The 24,478-nt window shown below is 40.5% G+C and overlaps 1 protein-coding gene across 2 annotated transcripts; it reads right to left on the bottom strand.

Annotated features, from left to right (window-relative positions):
• Nucleotides 1-244: 244 nt before the first annotated feature.
• si:dkey-174m14.3 (uncharacterized protein LOC563117 homolog) lies at nucleotides 245-20,312 on the bottom strand. Of its 2 annotated transcripts, XM_060866000.1 has the most exons (8): nucleotides 20,150-20,312; nucleotides 6,909-7,003; nucleotides 6,547-6,729; nucleotides 5,845-6,006; nucleotides 5,576-5,642; nucleotides 5,320-5,427; nucleotides 4,265-4,345; nucleotides 245-3,448 (listed from the first exon to the last, which is right to left on the bottom strand). In XM_060866000.1, the coding sequence occupies exons 3-8, from the start codon at nucleotides 6,615-6,617 to the stop codon at nucleotides 2,189-2,191; spliced, it is 1,749 nt and encodes a 582-aa protein (XP_060721983.1). In that variant the 5' UTR covers nucleotides 6,618-6,729; nucleotides 6,909-7,003; nucleotides 20,150-20,312; the 3' UTR covers nucleotides 245-2,188. The 2 variants fall into 2 exon arrangements, with proteins under 2 accessions (XP_060721983.1, XP_060721984.1); XM_060866001.1 differs by lacking the exon at nucleotides 4,265-4,345.
• Between the last annotated feature and the right edge of the window lie 4,166 nt (nucleotides 20,313-24,478).

Here is a 24,478-nt window from a genome sequence, read left to right as displayed (position 1 = left end):
AGGTGAGAAAATGAATTAATAACTAGGAATGTAATGATGGACTGGAATAACATCCCATAATAATGCACTCCATTCCAACCAGAGACACGGGGTGACAGGTGAGAGAGAGACAAAGGGATATTGCAGTAGTCATGTTTTATTTGAGAGAGACACAGAAAGGCAGATATAGAGAGACAGACAAAGAATGAGACAGAGGCAGTGCTGCTGTGCTTTATTAGAGCCAGACAGAGAGAGACAGCAGTGGTGTAGTAATTGTGCTTTATTAGAGAAAGGTAAACAGAGTAAAGGGGCAGGAGGGAGGCTCATGCATGATGGTGTGTCTGATTACAGGGAACAGAAACAGCAGAGCATCAGTGAGGTAGAGGAGCTGAAACACAGAGAGAAGAATCCAATCAGAAGAACTACAAAATAAACCTGTACGTCAGCCAATCAGAGGAGCAGGGGGCGTGGTCCTGAACACTGACTCTGTTCCTACTGTTCATACAGTGTGTGTATTTAGTGCTAGTCTCATACACTAACTGCTAATTAGCCCATTAGCCAATTAGCAGGTGCTTCCTTTCAAACCAGCTTTTGGGATGCAGTCAGTGATTTGGAAGTTAGGTCAGATATCGGTACATTCTCAATTTGTGGCTTTTTTTTGTTGTGTAGCAGTGATAAGGGTTTAAAAAGACATGATTATTCTCTCTGTAATCAGAGTTTCATTCATCACTGAAATACTGAACAATAAACACAGCTACGGATAAAAGAGTAATTCACTTTAACTCTCACACTTAGTATGACCAAGTAGCATGTTGCCTCCAGCCTTCTGTGATATAAAGCCTTTCATTCAAACCTCACACTACACCACATCACACACTGTGTATCAAATCACAATTTCCAAAATCCAAGAAACAAACAATTTTTTTTCAAAAATTAGAATAGTAATCCTGCAGAAGTGCAATGGGTGGAGTTTGACCTGACCTGACTTCTCCTACAACTCTTATCCCCGAGACCATCTGCACCATGGAGCCACACTTATATAGCTTGAGGTTTGTCTCCACAATTTTTTATTTTGACTCTGCCCAGGTAGGAGGAGTTGATTCAGGTCTGACTCCGCCCCCTTGCAGTGCAGTAAGTGGTACTTAAAAATAAGCAGCGTTCACAAGCATTAAAATCATCTGTAGAAACGTCCAAGCTTCATATCAACCACAGAACATCATCATGATTTCATCTCCACTGTAGAAAAACACCACTGAGCAGAAACACAGAGAGAACGCACAGAAAAAGGTCTGAGTGCACCACTGAGAGTTCTGATGTCAGAAGAAATGATTCAGAGAAATTGGTGTATTAATGTGCAGAAGATTCTGTAACTGACTGACACCCCCCTAAGGGCTTTAACTCTACCCCCAACATCAGATTCTGTCTGACTCCCAGAGACAGCGCTGTCACACCCAGACTGTTAGAGCAATGCCTTTGTGTCTGCCAGGTTTCCAGGGTTGTGGCTAGGAAGCGGAGTTATCTTAAGTGGTTCACAAGCTGTGAGGTTTAAACAGTTACACAGCAGTTACAAAGAACACTTTGTGAAACTCAAATATATAAATGAATACAAATAAGATAAGACATTGATTTAGAACAAAAGTAATGACACCCACATAGGAAGACGTGTAATTGTGTGCTGTTGATGCACTGCAGTGGCTGAGCTGCATTACTGGAATGTTAAAAGCTTAGGAGGATCTCTTTCACCATTTAGTGTAGTCACCATTTTGTTGTTGTGGTAAATCAGCAGTGTTAAGTGATAAAAGTGATAATTTACAGCTGATTGGTGTTTAACAACATATACATGTGCCTATGAACAGTCAGAGTTTCTGTAAATCTGATGAGAATATTTAATTGGTTTTGGTCACAAAAACATTTATTCACATCTTTACTAAAACGTTGAGAAACCTTTTTATCAAATTAGCCCTATTTTTAATATTTATTATTATACATAATTCCAAAATCGTGTTCTGATTGGCTGAAATCGGTTGAAACAACACATGCTAATGGTTCTCAGTAGCGCACTCAGACATGTGACTTGAACTGAATAAAGTGAAATCAAGTCCTCAGATGAGCAGAATAAAGTGGAGCTGAGCTCCTCCTCATACAGTAAACATTTTGTTCTATGTTACGTTTCCACAGTATTTGTGGAACCCGGGTCCTCACAGGGTCCTCAGTTGAGCAGAGTGCCATAGAGCTGCGCTTTTGTGAGACTGTCCTTCCTCGTCAGGCCCAGATTGGTGAATGTCTGGTACTGTGATGCTGCCTGAGTCGGAGGAGAACTTCTTTCCTGAGGAGAGGTGCTGATCCGGTCCTGCTGAAATGACTGCAGCTCAGCACCAATTTCCATGGATCCGATTTCCAGTGACTCGTTGGAGCTGTTTGGACTCACATCCACCTCCTCGTCCTCATATTCTTGCTCGAGTCCAGCCACCTGCTGCTCAACCTCCTGGGTCTCGTCCTCTGTGCTGTACAAGTGTGTATTACGGAGATCAGTGCTGGAGAACTGATCCAGCAGGGCGGCGCCATGGTGCCGATAAGCGTCACTTCCCTCCTGGAAGCTGCTGTAGAGGGGACCAAGCCGGATCTTGGCAGGTCGGACGGAGAAGTGCTGCTCAGAAAAGCTGTATGGTGAAGCACGTCCGGCACTGCAGAATGAGTGTGCACTGACGTCCTCTACACTTAACCGCCTCCATCGGCCAATGAGCACCTCCTGTTCCTCCTCTGGCTCCTCCTCCTCTTCTGGCACCAGTGCACTGCCACGCCGACTGTCACCATAGTTGACACTGGGGGAGGTGGATGGTGGGAGGGGCTCATACGGCTCACTGTAACACGACATTGCGCCACTGTAGAGAGGAGAGCCGCCGTTTTGGTAAACATGAGATACACTGAAGGCGCTCGGACTTTCTCTTTCCCAGGAATCGTCACTTTTGTGCTCATACTCAACACCATCTCGCCACTCCATGTAGATCCCATGGTGTTGAGGTGAAGAGGTTGTGCTGTAAGGAGGCTCGGCCCCTTTTTCTTCAGACCCACCTCCACTGAAACTGGAGTAGGAGCTAGAGGCTCCACCCACAGAGGTGTTAAAATGCGGAAAGCGGTGCAGGTCAACACTGGGCCTGCGCTCACGACGTCGCTCGTCTGGGCAGTACAGTGCCGTGTCACTGCTGTAAACATCACACTTAGCCACACCCCTCAATCCCAGACCCAACCGCTCATTTCCACTCACAGGGGTGCCGATCAGGAAGCCCGGGTGCTCGCGAGGCTCGTGGAGCTCATGACGTGTTGGACTTGGGGAACGTGACGCTTCCTCTGGTTTCTCCAAAACATTAGACAGTGCAGAGGAGGGAATGGGGTCGGAATAAGGCGAGCGACAGATTGGAGAGGAGTCCTCAATGTGCAGACTCAGACGTTCCAGGAAATCCGCCGGCAACTGAGAGAGAGTAAGAAAAAACTTTTAAATTAGATTTAATTTTAAAAAATCTCTTAATGATAATGTTGTGCTTATCAAATAACTTATAAGGCTGTTTAGAAAAAATCATCCTGGTCTCTCCTGAGGCAGTGAACCATTATTACACCACTCAGCATTCATTTGTTGCCATGGCAACAGTAGCAGTAAACCATATGTAATTAGCTAGCAGGACATTTCAGGCTAATTACAGTGTTCAATAATAAGCACTAAAGACTGAAGTGTGTTTTCAGCACCAGGAGAATAAAAGAGAAGGTTTTGTATGATTTAGGCCAGACGAGGGAACAATAAAGAACACTGATAATAAATCTGAATAAATCTGTCCATCAGCCTGAGCCTGTGTCCCAAACCGCCACACTGCCACCCCGAACCACACAACAAACACATCACACTGTCTTTTGTCCTACACTGTCTTCTTGTCCTACACTGTCTTCTTGTCCTGCACTGTCTTCTTGTCCTGCACTGTCTTTTGTCCTGCACTGTCTTTTGCCCTGCACTGACTTTTGTCTTGCACTGACTTTTGTCTTGCACTGTCTTCTTGTCCTGCACCGTCTTCTTGTCCTGCACTGTCTTCTTGTCCTGCACTGTGTTTTGTCCTGCACTGTCTTTTTTCCTGCACTGTCTTTTGTCCTGCACTGTCTTTTGTCCTGCCCTGTCTTTTATCTGCACCGTCTTTTGTCCTATGTTGTCTCATGTCACTGTGTACTGTGTCAGATATATATACATGAAATGATAATAGAAGCTTCTTGACTTTACTTGTGTGTGTGATTATAAACCCACCTCAGAGAGCTGAGCTCTGTACTGAGACTGATTACACTGCAGGAGCTGAGCTGCTAGGTTGCAGTCCTTCCTGTATAAATCCTACACACAACACACAGGAGGTTACACACACTACAGCTGAGTTAACTGAGAAATCCAGAAAAATACAGATGGTAGGCCAAAAATCTATCAGTGACTGAACACAACACTTCAGACACACGTCTCAGTTAGAAACAACAGGAGAATCACAGAAATCATCAGCTGCTGAGTTTGAATGATTTTTCTCATAAATCTGTTTCATTATTACTCAGAAAAAAAACAGTGAATCTGAAATGCTGCAGTTTGATTCAACATCCTTAATTTTTCTACATCTTTATAGATATATCACCCCTCTCCCCTCTCACCCCCTCTCTGTCTCCCCCCTCTCCCCCCTCCTCTCTCTCTCTTTCTCCCATTCCCCCTTCCATCTTCCTTCATGCAAACTGAAACTCTGAAGCTCTTTTTACTGAAAATGAGACTAAAATCAGGACCCTGAGCAGACAATCAGGTGAAACAGCAGCTATCAGCGTTATAACCTGTAACATGTCGGAGTTATAAACCAGCTCAAACCTGCTCTATAAGAAAGAACATGAGTTAAAGGAACATCAGAAAGTTTATCAAATGTGCCATATGCAGCTGTCACTTCATCTCTCCTTTTTATTCTCCATCCTTCACTGTAGAACAGCCTGTGATCAGGGTGGCTCGGTTTAGCAGATTATTACTCCTACATGATATTTAATACATGAACTATCATTAAAGATCATCGGATTTAAATATTTTAATTATCTCTGGACTTTATGCTTCATCATATTTTTATTATATTCAGGAAAATTGTGGCAGCCTCCAAGGTGAGATTAATAATCTGAGTGTGGAGAAACTCAGAAACTCTAAACACTGAAGCAGCTGCAAGACTCGTCTCACAAAACACTGACCCAACTTTTGGCTGTATTTTGGCTAATTTGCGTGTGTCTGTGTGTGTCTGTGTGTGTGTCTGTGTGTGTGTGAGTGTGTGTGTGAGTGTGTGTGTGTGCCCTTACGTTGTCCTCTTTAAGCTTCTCGATAGTGATCTTTGCCTCCATCAGGTGTGTGTTAAGGACAATGATCTCTTGACTGAGCGCTCGCTTCTCATCATCATGATGTTGGGACTGAAACACACACACACAGACATTATTAGGCCACGCCCCCACAAGACACATAAGATACAAAACACACACTGAAGTTTATACTGATAACTGACTTATGAAACGTATGTGAATGTGTGTGTGAGTGTGTGTGTCTGTGCATTTCATTCACCGTTCGGTGGATTTTGTCCTCCAGGTCCTGATTAATCCTCTGTAATGCTGAATAACTGCTCTGTATTCTGTAATAAAGCAAATCAGAAATCAAGCATGAGCTGTGCTTCAGTTCTGTGCCTCACACTTCCCTTTATCCACCTCCCCTTTATTAAGTGCCCTTGGGCCAATTGTCTTACATTATCAGCTCAAGTGAAGTGTGTTAAAGGATCATTAGAGTCACAACAGGAGCTTCATTGCTGTGTGTGTGTGTGTGTGTGTATGTTGTACCTCCTTAGTTTATCAGTGAATTTGTCAAGTTCCTCTTGAGCTCTGCGCAGTTCTGTCTCGAGGTACTGCCTCGTGGAGTCAAACTCACTCTCCAACAACTCCAACTTCTGGGTGGTGAAGGACAAACGCTTCCTCAGCTCGTCCTTCTGCTCCTGCAAAGAGCTACACACACACACACACACACACACACACACACACACAAACATCGTAAAGACTGTATACTACTGCTTTAGATTCTGAAAGCATTTCCTGATAGATTGTAGATCACCTCCTGGTTGCAAATTAAAAAAACATGACTTAAGGATTCTACAAATGTCTGAAAAGTCAGGAACATGGGGTCCTGTTTAATTCTGTTCTTTAATCTTTCTTTCTGAAGAACACAAGAACATTTTCAGCTCCAGTATTCCAGGCTACACTGGAGAATTCTTAACATTTCTTTATCTTTAGGTTGTTTACACTGCATTGGGTAGAGGATGAACGTCTCACATGAAGTGTAGGTGTGAGCTTAAAGATGCGCTGTTAGAATGTTATGTCTGGTTGCTAGGCAACATACACCCAATCAGGAAGCATGTACTGCTCTACAAACTAAACGTGTTTGAAAACATCCTCCTCCTGTTTGCCTCCTGATCACAGACAGCACATCCAATTTTAATACAAACAACAAGAAGTGTCTCACTTCTGCTCTGTCTCACTCTGTCTTACCTTTTCTTCTGGTGCTTACAGCCGGCCCGTGAGCTCTTCAGGCCGGTTTTGCCGATGTAGATCTTCTTCATGTTGTGTGTGTGAACATCAGCTCTCCTGTAGATGTGTAGAGCCTCAGGTGTTTATCTCTCTTCCTCTCTGTGGAGTGTCTTAAAGAATTACACTGGGCTCTCTGTGATAACCCTGCAGACAGACAGACAGACAGACAGACAGACAGACAGAAAGAAAGAAAGAAAGAAAGAAAGAAAGAAAGAAAGAAAGAAAGAAAGAAAGAAAGAAAGAAAGAAATTGTTTTTATCATATTCATCAGATGTGCTTTATATTAGAAGAGGTAAGAAGATCAGTGATAATATTCAACTCACACACACAATTATCCACACACACATTATCCAGACAGACTTTCCAGATGGTGGGAGTTGTGAACATGTCTCACTGCAAATGTGTGAGTCATCAGTACCTGTAGACAGAGAGAGAGAGAGAGAGAGAGACAGAGAGAGAGAGAGAGAGAGAGAGAGAGAGAGAGAGAGAGAGAGAGAGAGAGAGAGAAAGAATCTGTCTCACTATTATGAAATGATAAAAATAAATTGAATTTTATTGTCAATAAAAGGTTAAATGTGCAAAATCACAGCATTGGGTGGAGTCAGATATTAAATCCAATCAAATCACTCTGTATCAGCCTAAACACACACTACACCCCTGCTAAAAAAAAAAAACAGCATTGCTGGTCCAGCATAAGGTATGTTTTGCATGCTGGGACCAGCTTGGGATGGTGGTATGCTGGTCCAGAATTAGGTGCTGGTTGCTGGTGTGCTGGCCGACCAGCTTGGGATGGTGGTACTGTATGCTGGCCCAGCATTAGGTGCTGGTTGCAGGCCCGACCAGCCTGGGATGCTGGTCGACTAGCCTGGGATGCTGGGGTGCTGGCCGACCAGCCTGGGATGCTGGTGTGCTGGCCAACATATGTTGTCTTTTGGATGCTAGTATAATCCCAGCAAGACCACAACAAAATCCATTTGTTACATATCACATTTCTTAGTGCATATTCATAGTTAAATAAAGACCAAGACAATTTTCTAGAGAATTGTAATTAACTTTTTAGTAAAGAAAAACATTCTGGATATTTCTATCATTATATATATATATATATATATATATATATATATATATATATATATATATATATATATATATATACACGTATATATATATATATATATATATATATACGTATATATATAGGTATATATATATATATATATATATATATATATACGTGTATATATATATATATATATATATATATATATATATATATATATATATATATATATATATATATACACACACACACATTTTATATATATACAGTATATGTATATGTATACGTTTGTTTAAAACATTTATTGGACAATGACATTTGCCAGCACACTATAATATACACACGTGCACAAATAACGTTACACAATATAACCTTTACAACACACTTTTTTGGTCTTAGCTTCCACTTTATCTTTTAGCAATGAACTAGTAGTATATGGTGTCGATGACCATGTTTTTTTAACCCTTGTATTGTCCTCCTATACAAAGTAGGAGCGCTGAGTTAACTTGACCTTGTCTGTTTTGACTGCTTATAAAAAATTATGATTTTTACAAAATATATGATAGCCTATTTTTTTTTTTTTTTTTTTTTTTTTTTTTACCTTTTTAGTCTAACTTGTTTCCAACATATTACCATATATTTTGCAAAAAAAACAAAACAAAAAAAAAACAGAAATTTTGAATTATTTTCATAGAGGCACAAAAGTTGATGCACAATTACAGGCTGGTATATTTCAAGGGCAGGAGATTGTTTTGAAACCATTTTGACCATTTTTAATGTCAGCAAATAATAAAACCTGTTTTTTTCCAGGCCAAATTGACTTGAATGCTTATAAATAAAAAATTCTACAATTATCACCATTCTGAGTGTAATATCTATTTTACACTTGTAATATGTATTTTGCCCACCTGATGTCATCTGATGAACCAACAACACGCTACTCACACACACACACACACACACACACACTCACGCCCAAAAACATGCCATAATTTCATGTGAGTAAAACTTTGTTTACCTCCTTATGTTTTTTTTATTATACTTAATTTATGAATGATAACCCTTGTGAAATTTTGCCATGTTTTGAGTAAAATAAGCAGAAATTATTAAATATTATTTTGGATAACCACTGACTGATAAATGTCAAACATTACTCAGCATATCTCCAGGCCAAAGCTGACTGATGCAACTAAATTCATAAATAAGAGAGAGGAAACAAACATGATTTGAATATGAAAACACAACATGTGTGTGTGTGTGTGTGTGTGTGTGTGTGTTTGTGTGTGTGTGTAGCATCATTTCGGTAGATCATATTTTGCCCTCTGCTAGGCGAAGGCACATCAAAAGTGTGAAATATTTACAAATGTTTTGCTTTTTTTCTTTTCTGGAGGCCTAATGAAATGCAATGCCCAATTTGTGTGTGTGTTTGTGTGTGTGAGTGTGTGTTTTGGGTGCGTGTGTTAGTGGACATTTTATGTGTGCATTTTTGTGTCTGTATGTATGTTCATTGCGCTGAAATGGGCAAAAGTGTGACCTATTGCCCCACTAAATGTGGCCGGGTCAAAATGACCCAAGCGGATCAAAAACGCGTAGTATATACTAGTCTGAACACATAGTTCAGCGAAAATAGACAAAATTAATTTTGCTTGCAAAGTTCATCGGAACAATCCTGCTAAATTTCAGGCAAATATGTCCAAGAAAACCCAAGTTATGACACATTCTTCCAGCAGGGTCAAAAAGACACAGGGACAATATGAAGGTTAAGAGGTGCTACCTGGAGTCGTTTGCCTTTAGACAACTCCTGCTCTATGTCTTCTTTATTCTCTGAAAAATTATAGAAACAAAATAAGAAACAAAACTATATATCACTCATTTGTTTATATTGTGCAGTGAACGAGTTACGATAAAACAGCTACTGCTTAAGTTACATACATTTAAGCATCAGTATTTGTGCCGTGAAGAAGTCTTGCTTCCATCGTACCCAATAAACCTGAGTTTGGTCAAACATGTCGTAGTTAAAGTCCTTAATTTCGCTAGTTGAAACAACTGCCGTGCAGCCATCATCCAGTTACCTCATGTATGCAAACATTCTGATTCCCAGTGATCAGCAGATTCGTCGTGTAGAAGCGGAAGCTTTTTATTTACCCCAAAACAAAATCCTAATTACGGTGGCAAAAACATGATGATCTGTAACACGTGCACTTATACTAATTTCAATAAACACTGTAAGGTATATAATGTAGTCGAAAACATTGCGAGATTTATTTTTGGAAAGTGCAGGAACTACATTTACCTTTGTGAACATAGTTGCTTTAAAGGTTGCATAGCAACGCTGATGCTGGGTAATAGCTCTTCACATTACCGCTTTACTAAAAAAAAAAAAACAACAACTTAACTACCTCTTAATTGAGACAAATGGATTTTAGCATTGTTTGACTCCAAACTCCTGTTGGATTTTATTGGAGATCGATCTATCTATTAGGGATGAGCGATACCACTTTTTTGCAAGGATACGATGCTGATACTGATACCAATACTGCTTATACTGTATATATCTTTCAAAAACCATCATTCTGTATGATTTATATGCTGCTTCCCTCATGGAGCCCGGGAGGTCAACATTTGTTGGTATTACTATATTTAATTTGTGGAGACACTTTAATCCCTACCGAACGATTTTAAATGTTTCTATTCTTTGTTATTCAAAGCTTTTTGAGCTTTGTTATTTCAGTTCTTTATTCAAAAGAGGGAGCAAAAGAAATAACACACTTATAATTAAATATATTCCAATATATTGTGTTTTAATCTTATATTAATGTGTTACATAGAAACAAACACAAGCAAAAATAAAGCTTGTTCCCATAAAGCTCATTCCAGCAAGATCATACTGGTTAACCAGCTACACCAGCCCCGTTTTGCTTGATAACACCATGACTATGCTGGCCACCCAGCTATACCAGCACTATACCAGCACTGACAAGCATTATACCAGCACTATACCAGTACTGACCAGCATTATACCAGCACTATACCAGCATGAACCAGTAAAAAACAGCCTGGACCAGCATGGAATTCATGCTGGTTTATGCTGGATTTTTCAGCAGGGACACTACACAGTATACACTACATACTATACACTACACACTATACACTACATACTGCACACTACACACTATACACTACATACTGCACACTACACACTACACACTACATACTACACAGTATACACTACATACTGCACACTACACAGTATACACTACATACTGCACACTACACATTACACAGTATACACTGCACACTACACATTACACAGTATACACTACACATTACACACTACATACTGCACACTACACACTACACAGTATACACTACATACTGCACACTACACAGTATACACTACATACTGCACACTACACAGTATACACTACACAGTATACACTACATACTGCACACTATACAGTGTTACGTCCTTTTCTATTTGTTTTCTGTTTTGGGGAGGTGTTTGTGTTTCTGTGCAGGATAAACCCTGATTGGTTCCTGAGGTTCACCTGGTGCCACGCCCTGCTGGTCAGCTGACTCCCTGTGGCCTATAAAAGCCTCCACCACCACTTCCTGTTTAGCTTTTTTTTTTGGCTCATTTGCTGTGGTTATTTGTTTGCTGTTAATTAGTTTTGTGAATTGTTCGTTATATTTGTATGCTTAGCATTTCCTGTTAATACTGACTCCTGCCTGTTCTTTTTGACGTTGATTCTGGATTGCCCTTGTTTAGACTTGTTTGCTTATGAATATAGTTGTACATGGTATTCTTGGGGAGGTAGGGAAACCGATGCCATTTTGTTTGTACCGGTTGTACAGATCTGTTTTTATTTTTTTTAATGATTTATCTTCATTCTATCTTTTATATCTACATTTATAGATCTATGTTTATTTTTCTCTTCATGTATTGTTCTTATGCACCTACATTTTTACACTTTTACATTTTTAGATCTTTATATTTTTTATTTGTATTCTCGCTACAAGGAACAGTCATAAAGTGCATTTCAGGACACACTCCTTAATCAAACCTTGACAGAATGAATCACCATGTTTCAGGGTCAAGAAGCTAAATAGTGGTGTGTGTGTGTGTGTGTGTGTGTGAGAAAAGTGTCTTGTTAGTTAGTGGTGTGTACGTGTATAGTGTGACCAGTGTGTATGTGCATAGTGGTGTGTGTATAGTGTCTACAGTGTGTATGTATATAGTGTTTATAGTGGTGTGCATTTGTATTGTGTATACAATGGTGTGTATAGTGTATGTGTATAGTGGTGTGTTTTTGTATAGTTTTTATAGTAATCTGTATTGTACATTGTGTACAATGTTTATAGTGTGTATATGTGTAGTTATGTGTGCTCTGTGCTCTGTACAGTGTGAATGTGTCTAGTGTGTACAGTGTCCCACAGGGCTCAGTACTTGGTCCTCTTCTTTTCTCCCTGTATATTCTCTCTCTTGGTGAAGTGATTTCCTCACACAGGTTCTCTTACCACTGCTATGCTGATGATACACAACTTATCTTCTCTTTTCCACCCTTTAGATACCACAGCTTCTGTTCGGATCTCAGCACGTCTGGCAGAAATATCATCATGGATGACTGCTCATCAGTTAAAGCTCAATAGCAGTAAAACTGAACTGCTGATCATCAGGTGATTCATCCCCAGGTCATGACCTTGCTATATCCCTGCATAACGATCTGATCTCCCCTTCAGTCACAGTGCACAATCTTTGGGTAACCATGGACAATCAACTGTCCATTTCCTCTCATGTTGCTAATGTGACACCCTCATGTCGGTTCCTTCTCTACATCATTAGAAGGATTCTGTCATTTTTCCCCACACAGGCTGCTCAGGTACTTGTTCAGTCTCTTGTCATATCAACACTGGACTACTGCAGCTCTCTCTGTCAGGTCTACACATGAACACAATTCATCCTCTCTAAATGATCCAAATGTAGCTACTTGTTTTCAACCTGCCTAAGTTCTCCACACCACCACACTGCTGTGTTCCTCCATTGACCTCCGGTAGCTAAACACAGCAGATGATTGCCTACAAAGCCAAAAAGTGTCCATCTCCCTCTTACCTCAAAGCCATCATCACTCCTCATACTGCACCTCGCACCCTCAGATCTACCAGCACTGGTCCACCATCTCTCAGGGTAAGAGGGAGGTCTTCATCAAGACTCATTTCTGTTCTGCACCGAAGTGGTGGAGTGAACTTGTACTAGATGCCTGAACAGCTGAGTCACTGACTGTCTTCATACAAAGAGCGAAGAGCTTCATATTCATGAAATACTTGAACTTGCCCTTTCCCCCGTTTTTTGTATGTGTGTATTTAAATATAAAAACCCCGAACAGAGTTTTAGGTTTATGATATCTTAATTCTGTGATAGTGGTCCAGTGTTAATGTATTCAATGATAGAGACTTAAAGCACTTTTGTACATCACTCTGAAAAAGGAAGTCTGCTAAATGCCGTAAGTGTAAATGTACAGTGGTGTGTTTGTGTATTGTGTGTATTGTGGTGTGTATAGTGGGGGTATGTGAATATTGGTGTATATAGTGGTCTGTATGTGTTTAGTGGTGTTTATCATGGTGTGTACATGTAAAGCGGTGTGTATGTATGTATGTCTATAGTGTATATGTATCATTGTGTGTATGTGTAAAGTGGTGTATATAGTGATGTGTATAGTGGTGTGTGTGTGTATAGTTGTGTGTATGTGTATTGCGTGTATAGTGGCGTGTATAGTGGTGTATATGTGTAGTTTCTATAGTGGTCTGTATGTGTATAGTGTGTATTGTGGTGTATAGTGGTGTGTATGTGTATGGTGTGTATAGTGGTGTGTGTATAGTGGTGTATTTGTGTATATTGTGTATAGGAGAGTGTATAGGAGTGTGTATTAGGGCTGTGCAATTAATCGCAATTTAAGCACATGCGATTTCTAAACCGCATAAGGCTGCAATTTTATCTATTAAGATGCTAACCAATCAGAGCTCACGCAGCGCACAGCGCAAATTACAGCTAAGCTGAGCGGGAGAAAGATGTTAACCAATCAGAGCTCACGCGGCGCACAACGAAGCTGAGCGGAAAAACCGAATAGGCGAGCGGGAGGAAAGAATATATATGCAAAAAATAAAAATATAATCCATATAAAAATATGGATGCAGGTCAAAATAAAAATGATTTGGTGCCAAAGCAAAATTCAACGTCAGTCGTTTGGGAGTATTTTGTATTCAGGAGAGAGGCTCCGTCACAGAGCAAGGTAATTTGCAAGACTTGTGAAATGATTATTCCAACGAAACGGAGCAATACTACAAATCTGTTCCAACACTTAAAGTCCATCGAAACAAACAAAAGCACACATCAAAGCCAGCCCGAACATCGTCAGTAAAGACGGCTTCCGAAGACTAATACAAACACTCGACAAAAAGATACCAGCTGCCATCTCGCACTCATTTCACACGATTTGCTATTCCCGAAATGTATGAGAAATGTAAGGCGGGCGTTGAATACGAGCTCAAGCAGGTGATACTACGCCACGACCACAGATATGTGGTCCAGCAGAACGATGGAGCCGTACATGAGTTTAACAGTCCACTATATTAATGACAACTTTGAAATGAAAAGTCGATGTTTGCTAACAGCATTCTTCCCAGAAGATCACACTGGAGAAAATATATCTGAAGGGTTAAAAGAAGCTTTAGCAACATGGGAAGAGCAACAAGTGTCTATCAACACAGACAATGGAACTAATATAGTGAAGGCTGTCAATTTGAACAACTGGACACGATTGCAGTGCTTCGGACACAGACTGCATTTGGCAATTCGTAAGTTAGATTTTATTATACATTTATTCTGCTTTACATTAAGTAATGTATACTTTACATTAGGGCACTTTGTAGTGCATACCTTTTTTATTAAGAAACAAATTGCGCAAAGATATTTAATATGAAACGTATTATGTTTTGTAATAGTATTTTCAACTTGTACCATAGTTGGTAAAACTTTACAATAAGGTACTATTTGTTAACAGTAGTAAATTGCAGTGTTTTCCTTACATTGAATTATTTGTGGAGTTATTTCTGAAGAAAACCGACTGTCCTCAGAAATTTTTGGATGTCATTTTCTTTTTATTTTGCATGTAATGCCTGATAAAGCAGCCGAGCGTTGCTTTCTATACAGCGTTAACAAGGAAAAAGCTCTCTGTCCCGCTCTAAGCGCCTCCTACTGGCGGAGAATGAATTTGCATATATGTCGCCACAAATATCAATCCATTAGCTAACAACAAACAATTTTTCCAGCATTTATTCATTCTTGTTAATGTTAGTTCATGTCAATACAGCTATTCATGTTAGTTCATGGTGCATTAACTAATGTTAACAATGACAACATTTGATTTTAATAATGTATTAATAAATGCTAAAATTAACATGAACTAACATTAATACTATATTAGTATTGTTCATTGTCAGTTCATTTTAGCTAATGTATTAGCTAGTTGTTAACAAATAGCACCTTATTGTAAAGTGTTACTCAATAATTTTATATTTAAATGAATGAAATACACATTCGTCATGTTTTGCAATTTTTTATTTTTTAGAAATTGCAATCAAGGATGAACCTCGCATTTCCCGCGCCAACGGCTTGTGCAAAAAGCTAGTGGGACATTTTTCCCACAGTTGGAAAAAAAGATGTTAGCCGAAGCCCAGGAAGAACTCCACCTTCCCCAACATGCCCTCATAACATCATGCCCAACAAGATGGGGCTCAATGCAACAAATGATAGACAGGGTTTTGGAGCAACAGAGGGCATTGTCTCAGGTCCTTTCAGCTGACCGTAAAACAAGACACCTAGTGCCCCAATGGCAAGACACAGATGTTCTAGAATCTGTAAGTAAAGCATTGGGTCCACTTCAGGAGTTCAAGGATGCCCTTTCCAGTGAAAACTACAGTGTGTCATATGTGAAACCGGGTTCTTCACCTGCTGAACACCAAGATTCTTGCAGTTGAGGATGAAGATACTGACTTGACAAAGACTATAAAATCAAAAATTCTGAACTACATCAACAAACATTATGAGGATGAAACTACCCAAGAAAAAAATCGCAAATAAAATCGCAATCGCAATATTCATTCAGAAAATCGCAATCTGATTATTTTGTCCATATTGCACAGCCCTAGTGTATAGTGTGTATGGTGGTGTGTATGTGTATAGTGTGTATATTGGTGTGTATCGTGGTGTGTATGTGTATAGTGTGTATAGTGATGTGTATGGTGGTGTGTATGTGTATGGTGGTGTGTATAGTGGTGTGTATGGTGGGGTGTATGGTGGTGTGTATGTGTATAGTGTGTATATTGGTGTGTATCGTGGTGTGTATGTGTATATTATGTATGGTGGTGTGTGTGTGTGTATATTGGTGTGTATGTGTATGGTGTGTATGTGTATAGTGTGTATTGTGGTGTGGATGCTATCAAGATGGCGCCGCGTATGGCAGCCTCAGTGCTTAGCTCCTCAGTGTTTGCTCTGTTTTTCCTGTTCTGTGTCAAGAAAATCTGATCAGTTTCACCAGGGATGAACTGCTGAACATTCTGCAGTACACACCGCAAGGTCACAATTTTACCGGTTTTTGAGTATTCAACGTTTTGCTGAATATTGTAGTTGACGGAGCGGCTGCTTCAGGACACGAAGACGGGTGTTTTTGCATCAATGAAAGGTGGTGTTCTGATGTAATTGTGTTAAAGAAGATGTGCTGTACCGATCTTGAAACACTCGCCATTAACTGCAAACCGTTCTATTCGCCGCGGGAGTTTTGCTCGTTCATTCTGGTGAGTGTTTACATTCCTCCACAAGCGCACGTGAGCTCGGCACTACAGACACTCGCTGATATGATCACGAGTGTGAGCAACAACACCCGGACTCTGTACTAATAATTCTTAGAGACTTTAATAAAGCGATTCTCTCACGTGAACTGCCAAAATACAGACGGCATGTTACATGTCCCACCAGAGACAGTAACACACTGGATCACTGTTACACTACAATAAAGGATGCATACAAAGGATGTCCCACGGGCAGCTCTGGGACTCTCTGATCACTGCTTAGTTCATCTGATACTGACCTACAGGCAGAAACTAAAAACAGCTAAACCTGTATTAAGGACTGTAAAAAGATGGACAAAGGAAGCAGAGCAGGATTTACAAGCCTGTTTCTCTCTCACTGACTGGTCTGTTTTTGAAGCTGCTGCCACCGACCTGGACAAGCTCACAGAGACTTTAACATCATACATCAGTTTCTGTCAGGATTTGTGTATTCCTACCAGGACTCCCTTACAAAAAGAGTTGCAGAGTTGCAAATCAGAGTTGCAAAAAGGAACTATTCCAAAAAGCTACGAATTCCTGTAATGACTCAGCTTCAGTGTGGAAAGGTCTGAAAGCCACTACACAACACCATCCCCCCGCACTGTGGTGAATCAACAACTGACAGACGACCTGAACGAGTTCTATTGCCGGTTTGAAAAAGCCCAATTCACACCTCCTGTAAACCCTCGACTCCAACACACCTAAAATTCAGTTCAGTGAAGATGAGGTGTGTCAGGTCTTCAGGAAGATCAAGAGAAGAAAGGCACCAGGCCCAGACAGTGTTTCACCAGCCTGTCTGAAAACCCCATGCTGATCAGGTGGCCCTCATCTTCACGCTGATATTCAACACGTCACTGAAGCTGTGTGAAGTTCTGTGGCCTCATGCTTCAAAAGCTCCACCATCATCCCCATCCCAAAGAAACCCAAAATTACCGGACTAAATGACTACAGACCTGTGGCTCTAATGTCTGTGGTCATGAAATCATTTGAAAGACTGGTTTTGGCTTATCTGAAGGACATCACTGGACCCTTACTGGACCCTCTGCAGTTTGCCTACAGATCAAACAGGTCTGTGAATGATGCAGTCAATATGGGACTGCATTATGTTCTGCAGCATCTGGACAGACCAGGGACTTGTGAGAGGATCCTGTTTGACTTCAGCTCTGCCTTTAACACAATCATCTGCTTACAGACTGGAGGTTGAACAGCTGGATGTCTGGTGCAGTCTTAACAACCTGGAGCTGAACACGCTCAAGACAGTGGAGATGATCGTGGACTTCAGGAGAAACCCCCCTGCTCTTCCCCCACTTACCATCATGGACAGCATTGTTACAGCAGTGGAGTCATTCGGATTCCTGGGAACCACAATCTCCCAGCACCTGAAGTGGGACATTCACATAGACTCCATTGTGAAAAATGCTCAGCAGAGGTTGTACCTCCTTCATCAGCTGAGGAATTTCAACCTGCCACATGATCTGCTGAAACAGTTCTACACTGCCATAATCGAATCCATCCTCTGCACTTCAGTGTCTGTTTGGTTCAGCTCAGCTACCAAATGTGACCTCAGAAGACTACAGAGGGTAGTCCGGACTGCTGAGCGAACAACTCCCCCCCACTCTCCAAGAGCTGTACTTCTCCAGAGTGAGCAAAAGGGCAAAGACAAACACTCTGGACCCCTCACATCCAGCACACTCCCTCACTCTGGACCCCTCACATCCAGCACACTCCCTCACTCTGGACCCCTCACATCCAGCACACTCCCTCACACTGGACCCCTCACATCCAGCACACTCCCTCACTCTGGACCCCTCACATCCAGCACACTCCCTCACTCTGGACCCCTCATATCCAGCACACTCACTTTTCGAACTGTTGCCATCTGGTCGACGCTACAGAGCCCTGAGCACCAGAAAGACCAGACATAGGAACAGTTTCTTCCCTCAGGCAATCCATCTGATGAACACTTGACACAGAACCCACAACACTATTCTTACATTAAAATACATGTGTATTTACTAAAAACACATACTTATTTATATTTCAATTTGCACATTTTTCTACTGTACATACAAACTGTCTATATTATATATGTGTTCGTGTCAATGTCATTCTGTTACACTGTGGAGCTTCTGTACTAAAACAAATTCCTTGTAAACATACCTGGAAATAAAGATCTTTCTGATTCTGATTCTGATGTGTATTGTGTGTATGGTGGTATATGTGTGTATGTTATGTTGTGTTTCCAGATTGCTGTTTTGTGTGTTGTTGACTGCTCCGTGTTGGTTCCTGAGGCCATTAAGAACAGCCCTCTTTATAAAAGGGGATGAGTGAGAAGAGAAATGTGATTAATCAGAGATGTCACTAATCTGAAAGATGAATATTCTCTGGATAAAATGCTGAGTGTTTGTCTGTAAAATGAATGTTAGGGTCAGATTATCCTTCACCTTCACGCAGAGTGAAACTTCTACACAACAACAATGAATTTATTTAATTCATTTAATTAACCTAAAATGAAAGGTGTAATAAACTCTAATACATCTTATTTTCTCCTACATTTCCAGTAGATTAGCTACATTTACAGTTACAGCAGCTCTGTATGTACAGTAAGATGTCACTGAGATACCAGACTCCGGATCCCTTTATTTCACACTCACCATCTCCTCACTCACACATCACATTCGTGTGTCTATCAATTTGAACCTCTGATCCTCCACTCAGGTGAGATTAATCATCTGAATTCAGAGCAAAATAACTGAATGACTCAACTCAACATCATCAAGAGTTAATCTGTGTGTGTGTGTGTGTTACAATGCTAACACACACTGAATGTCATAATGCACACAGAACACCAACCCAAATTACTGCTAAAATTCACACTGCATGCTAACACACTGAAACCAAAAACACATCATACAGACTTATCATCATCCTCTTCATTCTCTTCATCATCATCAGCATCATCATCATCATCATCATTATTATTATTAGTGTTGATGTTGTTGTTGATGATGTTTATGAAGGTGCCAGAAATTGACTAAATTGCTGTAGCATTATCACACACACACACACACACACACACACACAAACCACACACCATATACACACATGCACAAAAAAAAGATCTATCCTTTTATCCATCTCAAATGATATATATTTACAAAACTGCAGATAGAGTGATAAATGATGGAGGTAAATGTATGAAGGCTGAAAGAAAAGCATAGATATAAGATAAAGGAATGGTGGAGTAATAGCAGAAGGATGGAGGGATAGGTGGGAAATGGAGGGCTGGAATTATGATGGAGATGATGAAAGGTATGGAAGGTATGCAAGAGGGGTGATAGCTGGTGGAGAAATGATGGAAGGAGTGATTATAGGAAAGATAAAAGGCTAGATGGAAAATCTATACAAATAAATGTAATATACTGTAGATCATGGATGGATGAAAGGATGATGAAAGACCAAGGATGAAAGATTGATGGAGGGATGAGAGGAGAATCTTGCATGCTGAAAATGGAAAGCTGAGGAAACCCCTCTGCAGATACATTAAGCTCATAGATAGATAGATAGATAGATAGATAGATAGATAGATAGATAGATAGATAGATAGATAGAAATGCCTACCTTCTGCTCTGCATGTTTTCACGTGAAGTCTGAAGGATTAACAGAATCTTTACTGCACAGAACAATGCATTCTCTCTCCTTCTGTCTCTCTATCTCTCTGTTTGTGTGTGTAAGGCAGTCGAAGTGAGAGGTATAGAAACGTTTGTCACTGCAACACTGCAGATACACAGCAACTCCCTCCATCATCCCCTCACCCTGAGGGGGGGGGCAGACAGGGAGACAGATGGAGGGGCGGCGTGAAAGAGAGTGAAAGAGTGAGTAGGAGGGAGAGAGTGAGACAGAGAGGAAGTGAGATAATGAGAAGGGGAGGCAGATGGGGAGGAAGAGAGAGAGAGAGAGAGAGAGAGAGAGACACCATGGACAATTAAGTACAATAACAAAGTGTAATAATTTAATGAGACAGATACAGCACAGATTATTATTGTTGTTGTTGTTGTGGATGATCACAGAAGAGTCTGTGTGGTTGACTGAGCTGTGAGGTGATTTGTGGGTGGAGCTCCAGGGGTAAGTGAGATTCATAGGTGTAGGTAGGGATGAGCAGATGAGTGTGTTAATAAACAATGGAGGTCAGCATCACAGGGCGTCACTCAGGCAGGGAATGAGGAGGTGAAGAGGAACAGTGATGGTCCACATCAAACTACTGAACGTTTCATCACTTCAGCAGTTCATCTCTCTCTCTCTCTCTCTCTCTCTCTCTCTCTCTCTCTCTCTCTCTCTCTCTCTCTCTCTTTCTTTCACTCTCGCACACAAACATACACTCTCACACACAAACACTTCTCCCTTTCTCTTTCTCTGAATGAATAAGTCATTAGTAGTTGTTCACTAGTTTGCTTTCTCATTCATGTGTTGATGTAATATTTATCTTTACCACGTGACATCATACACTTTATATTCAATTCATTTATGCAGATGTATTATTTGGTATGTGAATTTAAAATAGCACAGGCTTGTTTTGTAACAGTTGTACTCATCTGCATATGTAAATTTGTGTATTATTATGGGTCTGTTATTTGCAGGTGTGTGTGTGTGTGTGTGTGTGTGTGTGTGTGTGTGTGTGTGTGTGTTTGGGGTCATGAGTTTTAGCTCATTTTTCAGAGGCAGCACAGGAACAGGGTGTTGTTTAACACACACACACATGCTCGCCTCCTCGCCCCCTCACCACCCACCCTTTTCTCGCGCCGTTGCCATGGTGACAGTGAAGGCTGCATTTTAATCAGGCAGCTTGTTAACCCTTTCAGAGCCAAATCTGATCTGTTAGAACATGTTATAATATCCTGTACAATTATATAAATGACTTCCGGTTCTACATCACACATCTGTTTACAAATCTACCATGTGACATCATCAGGGCCATGCTTAACTCCCATTGGTCACCCAATAAACCAATCAGAGGCTTTCCCTTCCCTTCATTTATAAATCAGAATAAACAATCACACACAAGGAATACATGATTGCGTCACAGGACAGCACTTCCTGTGTTTGAATCCTTTGCCGTGAGTTTTGTGTCTATCTCTGTGTTTAAATTATACTGTTATTTATTTTCTCATTTTGGTTTATATTGTATGTGGTCACATTTGTTTATTAAATGTTTTACTTTCCTGTCACAGTTCATTTTATTCCTCTTCTTCAGGAGACGATTTTTGTTTCCTGTCTTCAAACAGCTAGCGGAGGAAATGTCAAAGACATAATCATTAAGTATAGCAAACTTTCAGCTCGATGGCAAAGTCACAAAGCCAAAGCTAACACTGAGGCTTGCCCACGGGAGCACCACTCCTCTCCGCTTCACATGTCTAACAGGTTTGCTCTCCTCAGTGAAGAACCTGCTGAGAAACCTGAAAGAGCTCTGGGTTTAGGAAACTCCATGATGATAAGCTTGATGTCAAGCAAGAATCTAATCACATGTTTAACTCATTAGAAGTTCTTCATACTAACATAACATATGTAGCCACAAAAAATAAGTCTACTGAGTCAGTTACATTTACATTTACATTTACAGCATTTGGCAGACGCCCTTATCCAGAGTGACGTACATAAGTGCTTAAATCTCTAACATTGAATCATTAATGCTGGCTCACTAGGTTACATACTTAAGATACCATGAGTTTAAAACGTTTGTTCAGAGTTACAATGAAAAAGTGTCAAAGGTTGTTTTTTTATATATATATATATATATATATGTATATATATATATATATATATATATACATATATATATGTATATATATACATATATACATATATATATATATATATATATATATATATATATATATATATATATATATACATATATGTATATAAATATATATATATATATATATATATATATATATATATATATATATATATATATATATACATACATATATGCAAAAGATAAGGAAAGAAGTGCTAGTTGAAGTGTTTCCTGAATAACTGACTCAGCTGTCCGGACCTCTAGGGGAAGTTCGTTCCACCACCTTGGTGCCAGAACAGAGAAGAGTCTTGTAGTATACTTGCCTCTTACCCTGAGAGATGGAACCAGTCGAGCAGTGCTGGTAGATCGGAGGGTGCGGTGTGAGGAGTGATGAGGAGTGATGAGGACTTTGTCAGTTCCTCTTATTGTTATTTACAGACCTCTTGGACCATATTCTGAATTCCTCTGTGAATTTGCAGATTTCATTTCAAACCAAGTTGTTTCTTTAGACAAAGCAGTAATTGTTGGAGACTTTAATATCATTTTGAAAAGTTAGAAGATCCTCTGAGAAAAGCATTTGTTTCCATCTTAGATACAGTAGAAGTTAACCAGAATGTAATAGGACCCTCTCATAATGGAGGTCACACTCTTGATCTCAAGTCAAGTCATTTTAAACTTTTATTGTCATTTACACCATATATATGTGACACAGTACACAGTGACATGACACAACGTTCCTCCAGGACCAGGGAGCTACATGAACAACACAGAGATAAGGACTGAAGTAAGTTAGTCCTAGACACATAAAGTGTATCTGTACAACCTGGTGTACACAGTGTGAGACAAAAAACAGTCAGGAAAAAAGATGGTGTGAATGAGTGGAGGGTGTGTGTGTGTTGTGCTCAGTATAGTTCAGTTATTGAGGAGTCTGTCTGGTCTTGAGGCCTAAATGCTTCGGTACCTTTTTCCAGACAGCAAGAGATGTGTGTGGGGTGAGGAGTGTGTTTGAGGGGTGTGTGGTAAAGAGTCTATGCGATGGGTGTCTGTTGGCTTTGCAGATGCAGCATGTGGTGTAAGTGTCCATGATAGAGGGAAGAGAGACTCCAATGATCTTCTCAGCTGTCCTCACAATCCACTGCAGGGTCTTGAAATCTGAGATGGTGCAGTTCCCAAACCAGACAGTGATGCAGCTTCTCAGGATGCTCTCAATGGTCCCTCTGTAGAACATGGTCAGGATGGGGGGAGGGAGATGTGCCTTTCTCAGCCTTCATAAGAAGTAGAGACGCTGCTGGTCTTTCTTGGTGATGGAGCTGGTATTGAGTGATAGGTGAAGTTCTCCACTAGATGAACACCAACAAATTTGGTGCTCTTGACGATCTCTACAGATGATCTGTCGATGTTCAGCAGAGTGTGGTCGCTCTGTGCTCTCCTGAAGTCAACAACCATCTCTTTAGTTTTATCAACATTCAGAGACAGGTTGTTGGCTCTACACCAGGTAGTTAGATGTTAGACGAGCAACTCCTCTCTGTATGCTGACTCGTCATTCTTGCTGATGAGACCCACCACAGTCGTGTCATCGGCGAACTTGATGATATGGTTCGATCTGTGCATTGAAGGTGAACATCAGTGGGCTGAGCACACAGCCCTGGGGGGCTCCAGTACTCAGTGTGGTGGTGCTGGAGATGCTGTTCCCGATCCGGACTGACTGAGGTCTCCCATTCAGGATGTCCAGGATCCAGTTGCAGAGGGAGGTGTTCAGGCCCAGCAGGCTTAGCTTCTCAATCAGGTGCTAAAGGATGAATTTGTTGATCGTTCTAACCTTCAGATTAAATATAGAAAATATCGTCACACTGAGAAGCTATCTCAGACCATTTACATTTATGTCTGCTACTGCAGAACAGTCTCCCAGAATTATCATTCATGATAGGATCGCCATCTGACCCACAGAACTTGATCATGTGACTGACTACTTAGAGGCAGTGTTTCACTGAACCCTAGATATTGTAGCTCCACTTAAAAGGAAAGTAATAAATGAGAAAAAACTAGCACCCTGGTACAATGACAACACACAAACTTTAAAACAATCAGCTAGGAAATTAGAACATAAATGGCGTCAAACTAAATTATCAGTATTTTGATTAGCATGGAATGAA

The sequence above is a fragment of the Tachysurus vachellii genome, chromosome 3, assembly GCF_030014155.1.
Source record: "Tachysurus vachellii isolate PV-2020 chromosome 3, HZAU_Pvac_v1, whole genome shotgun sequence".
Taxonomy (NCBI): Eukaryota; Metazoa; Chordata; class Actinopteri; order Siluriformes; family Bagridae; genus Tachysurus; species Tachysurus vachellii.
Note: the sequence above shows the minus strand (reverse complement) of the source record. Positions and strands in the feature narration are given on the sequence as shown.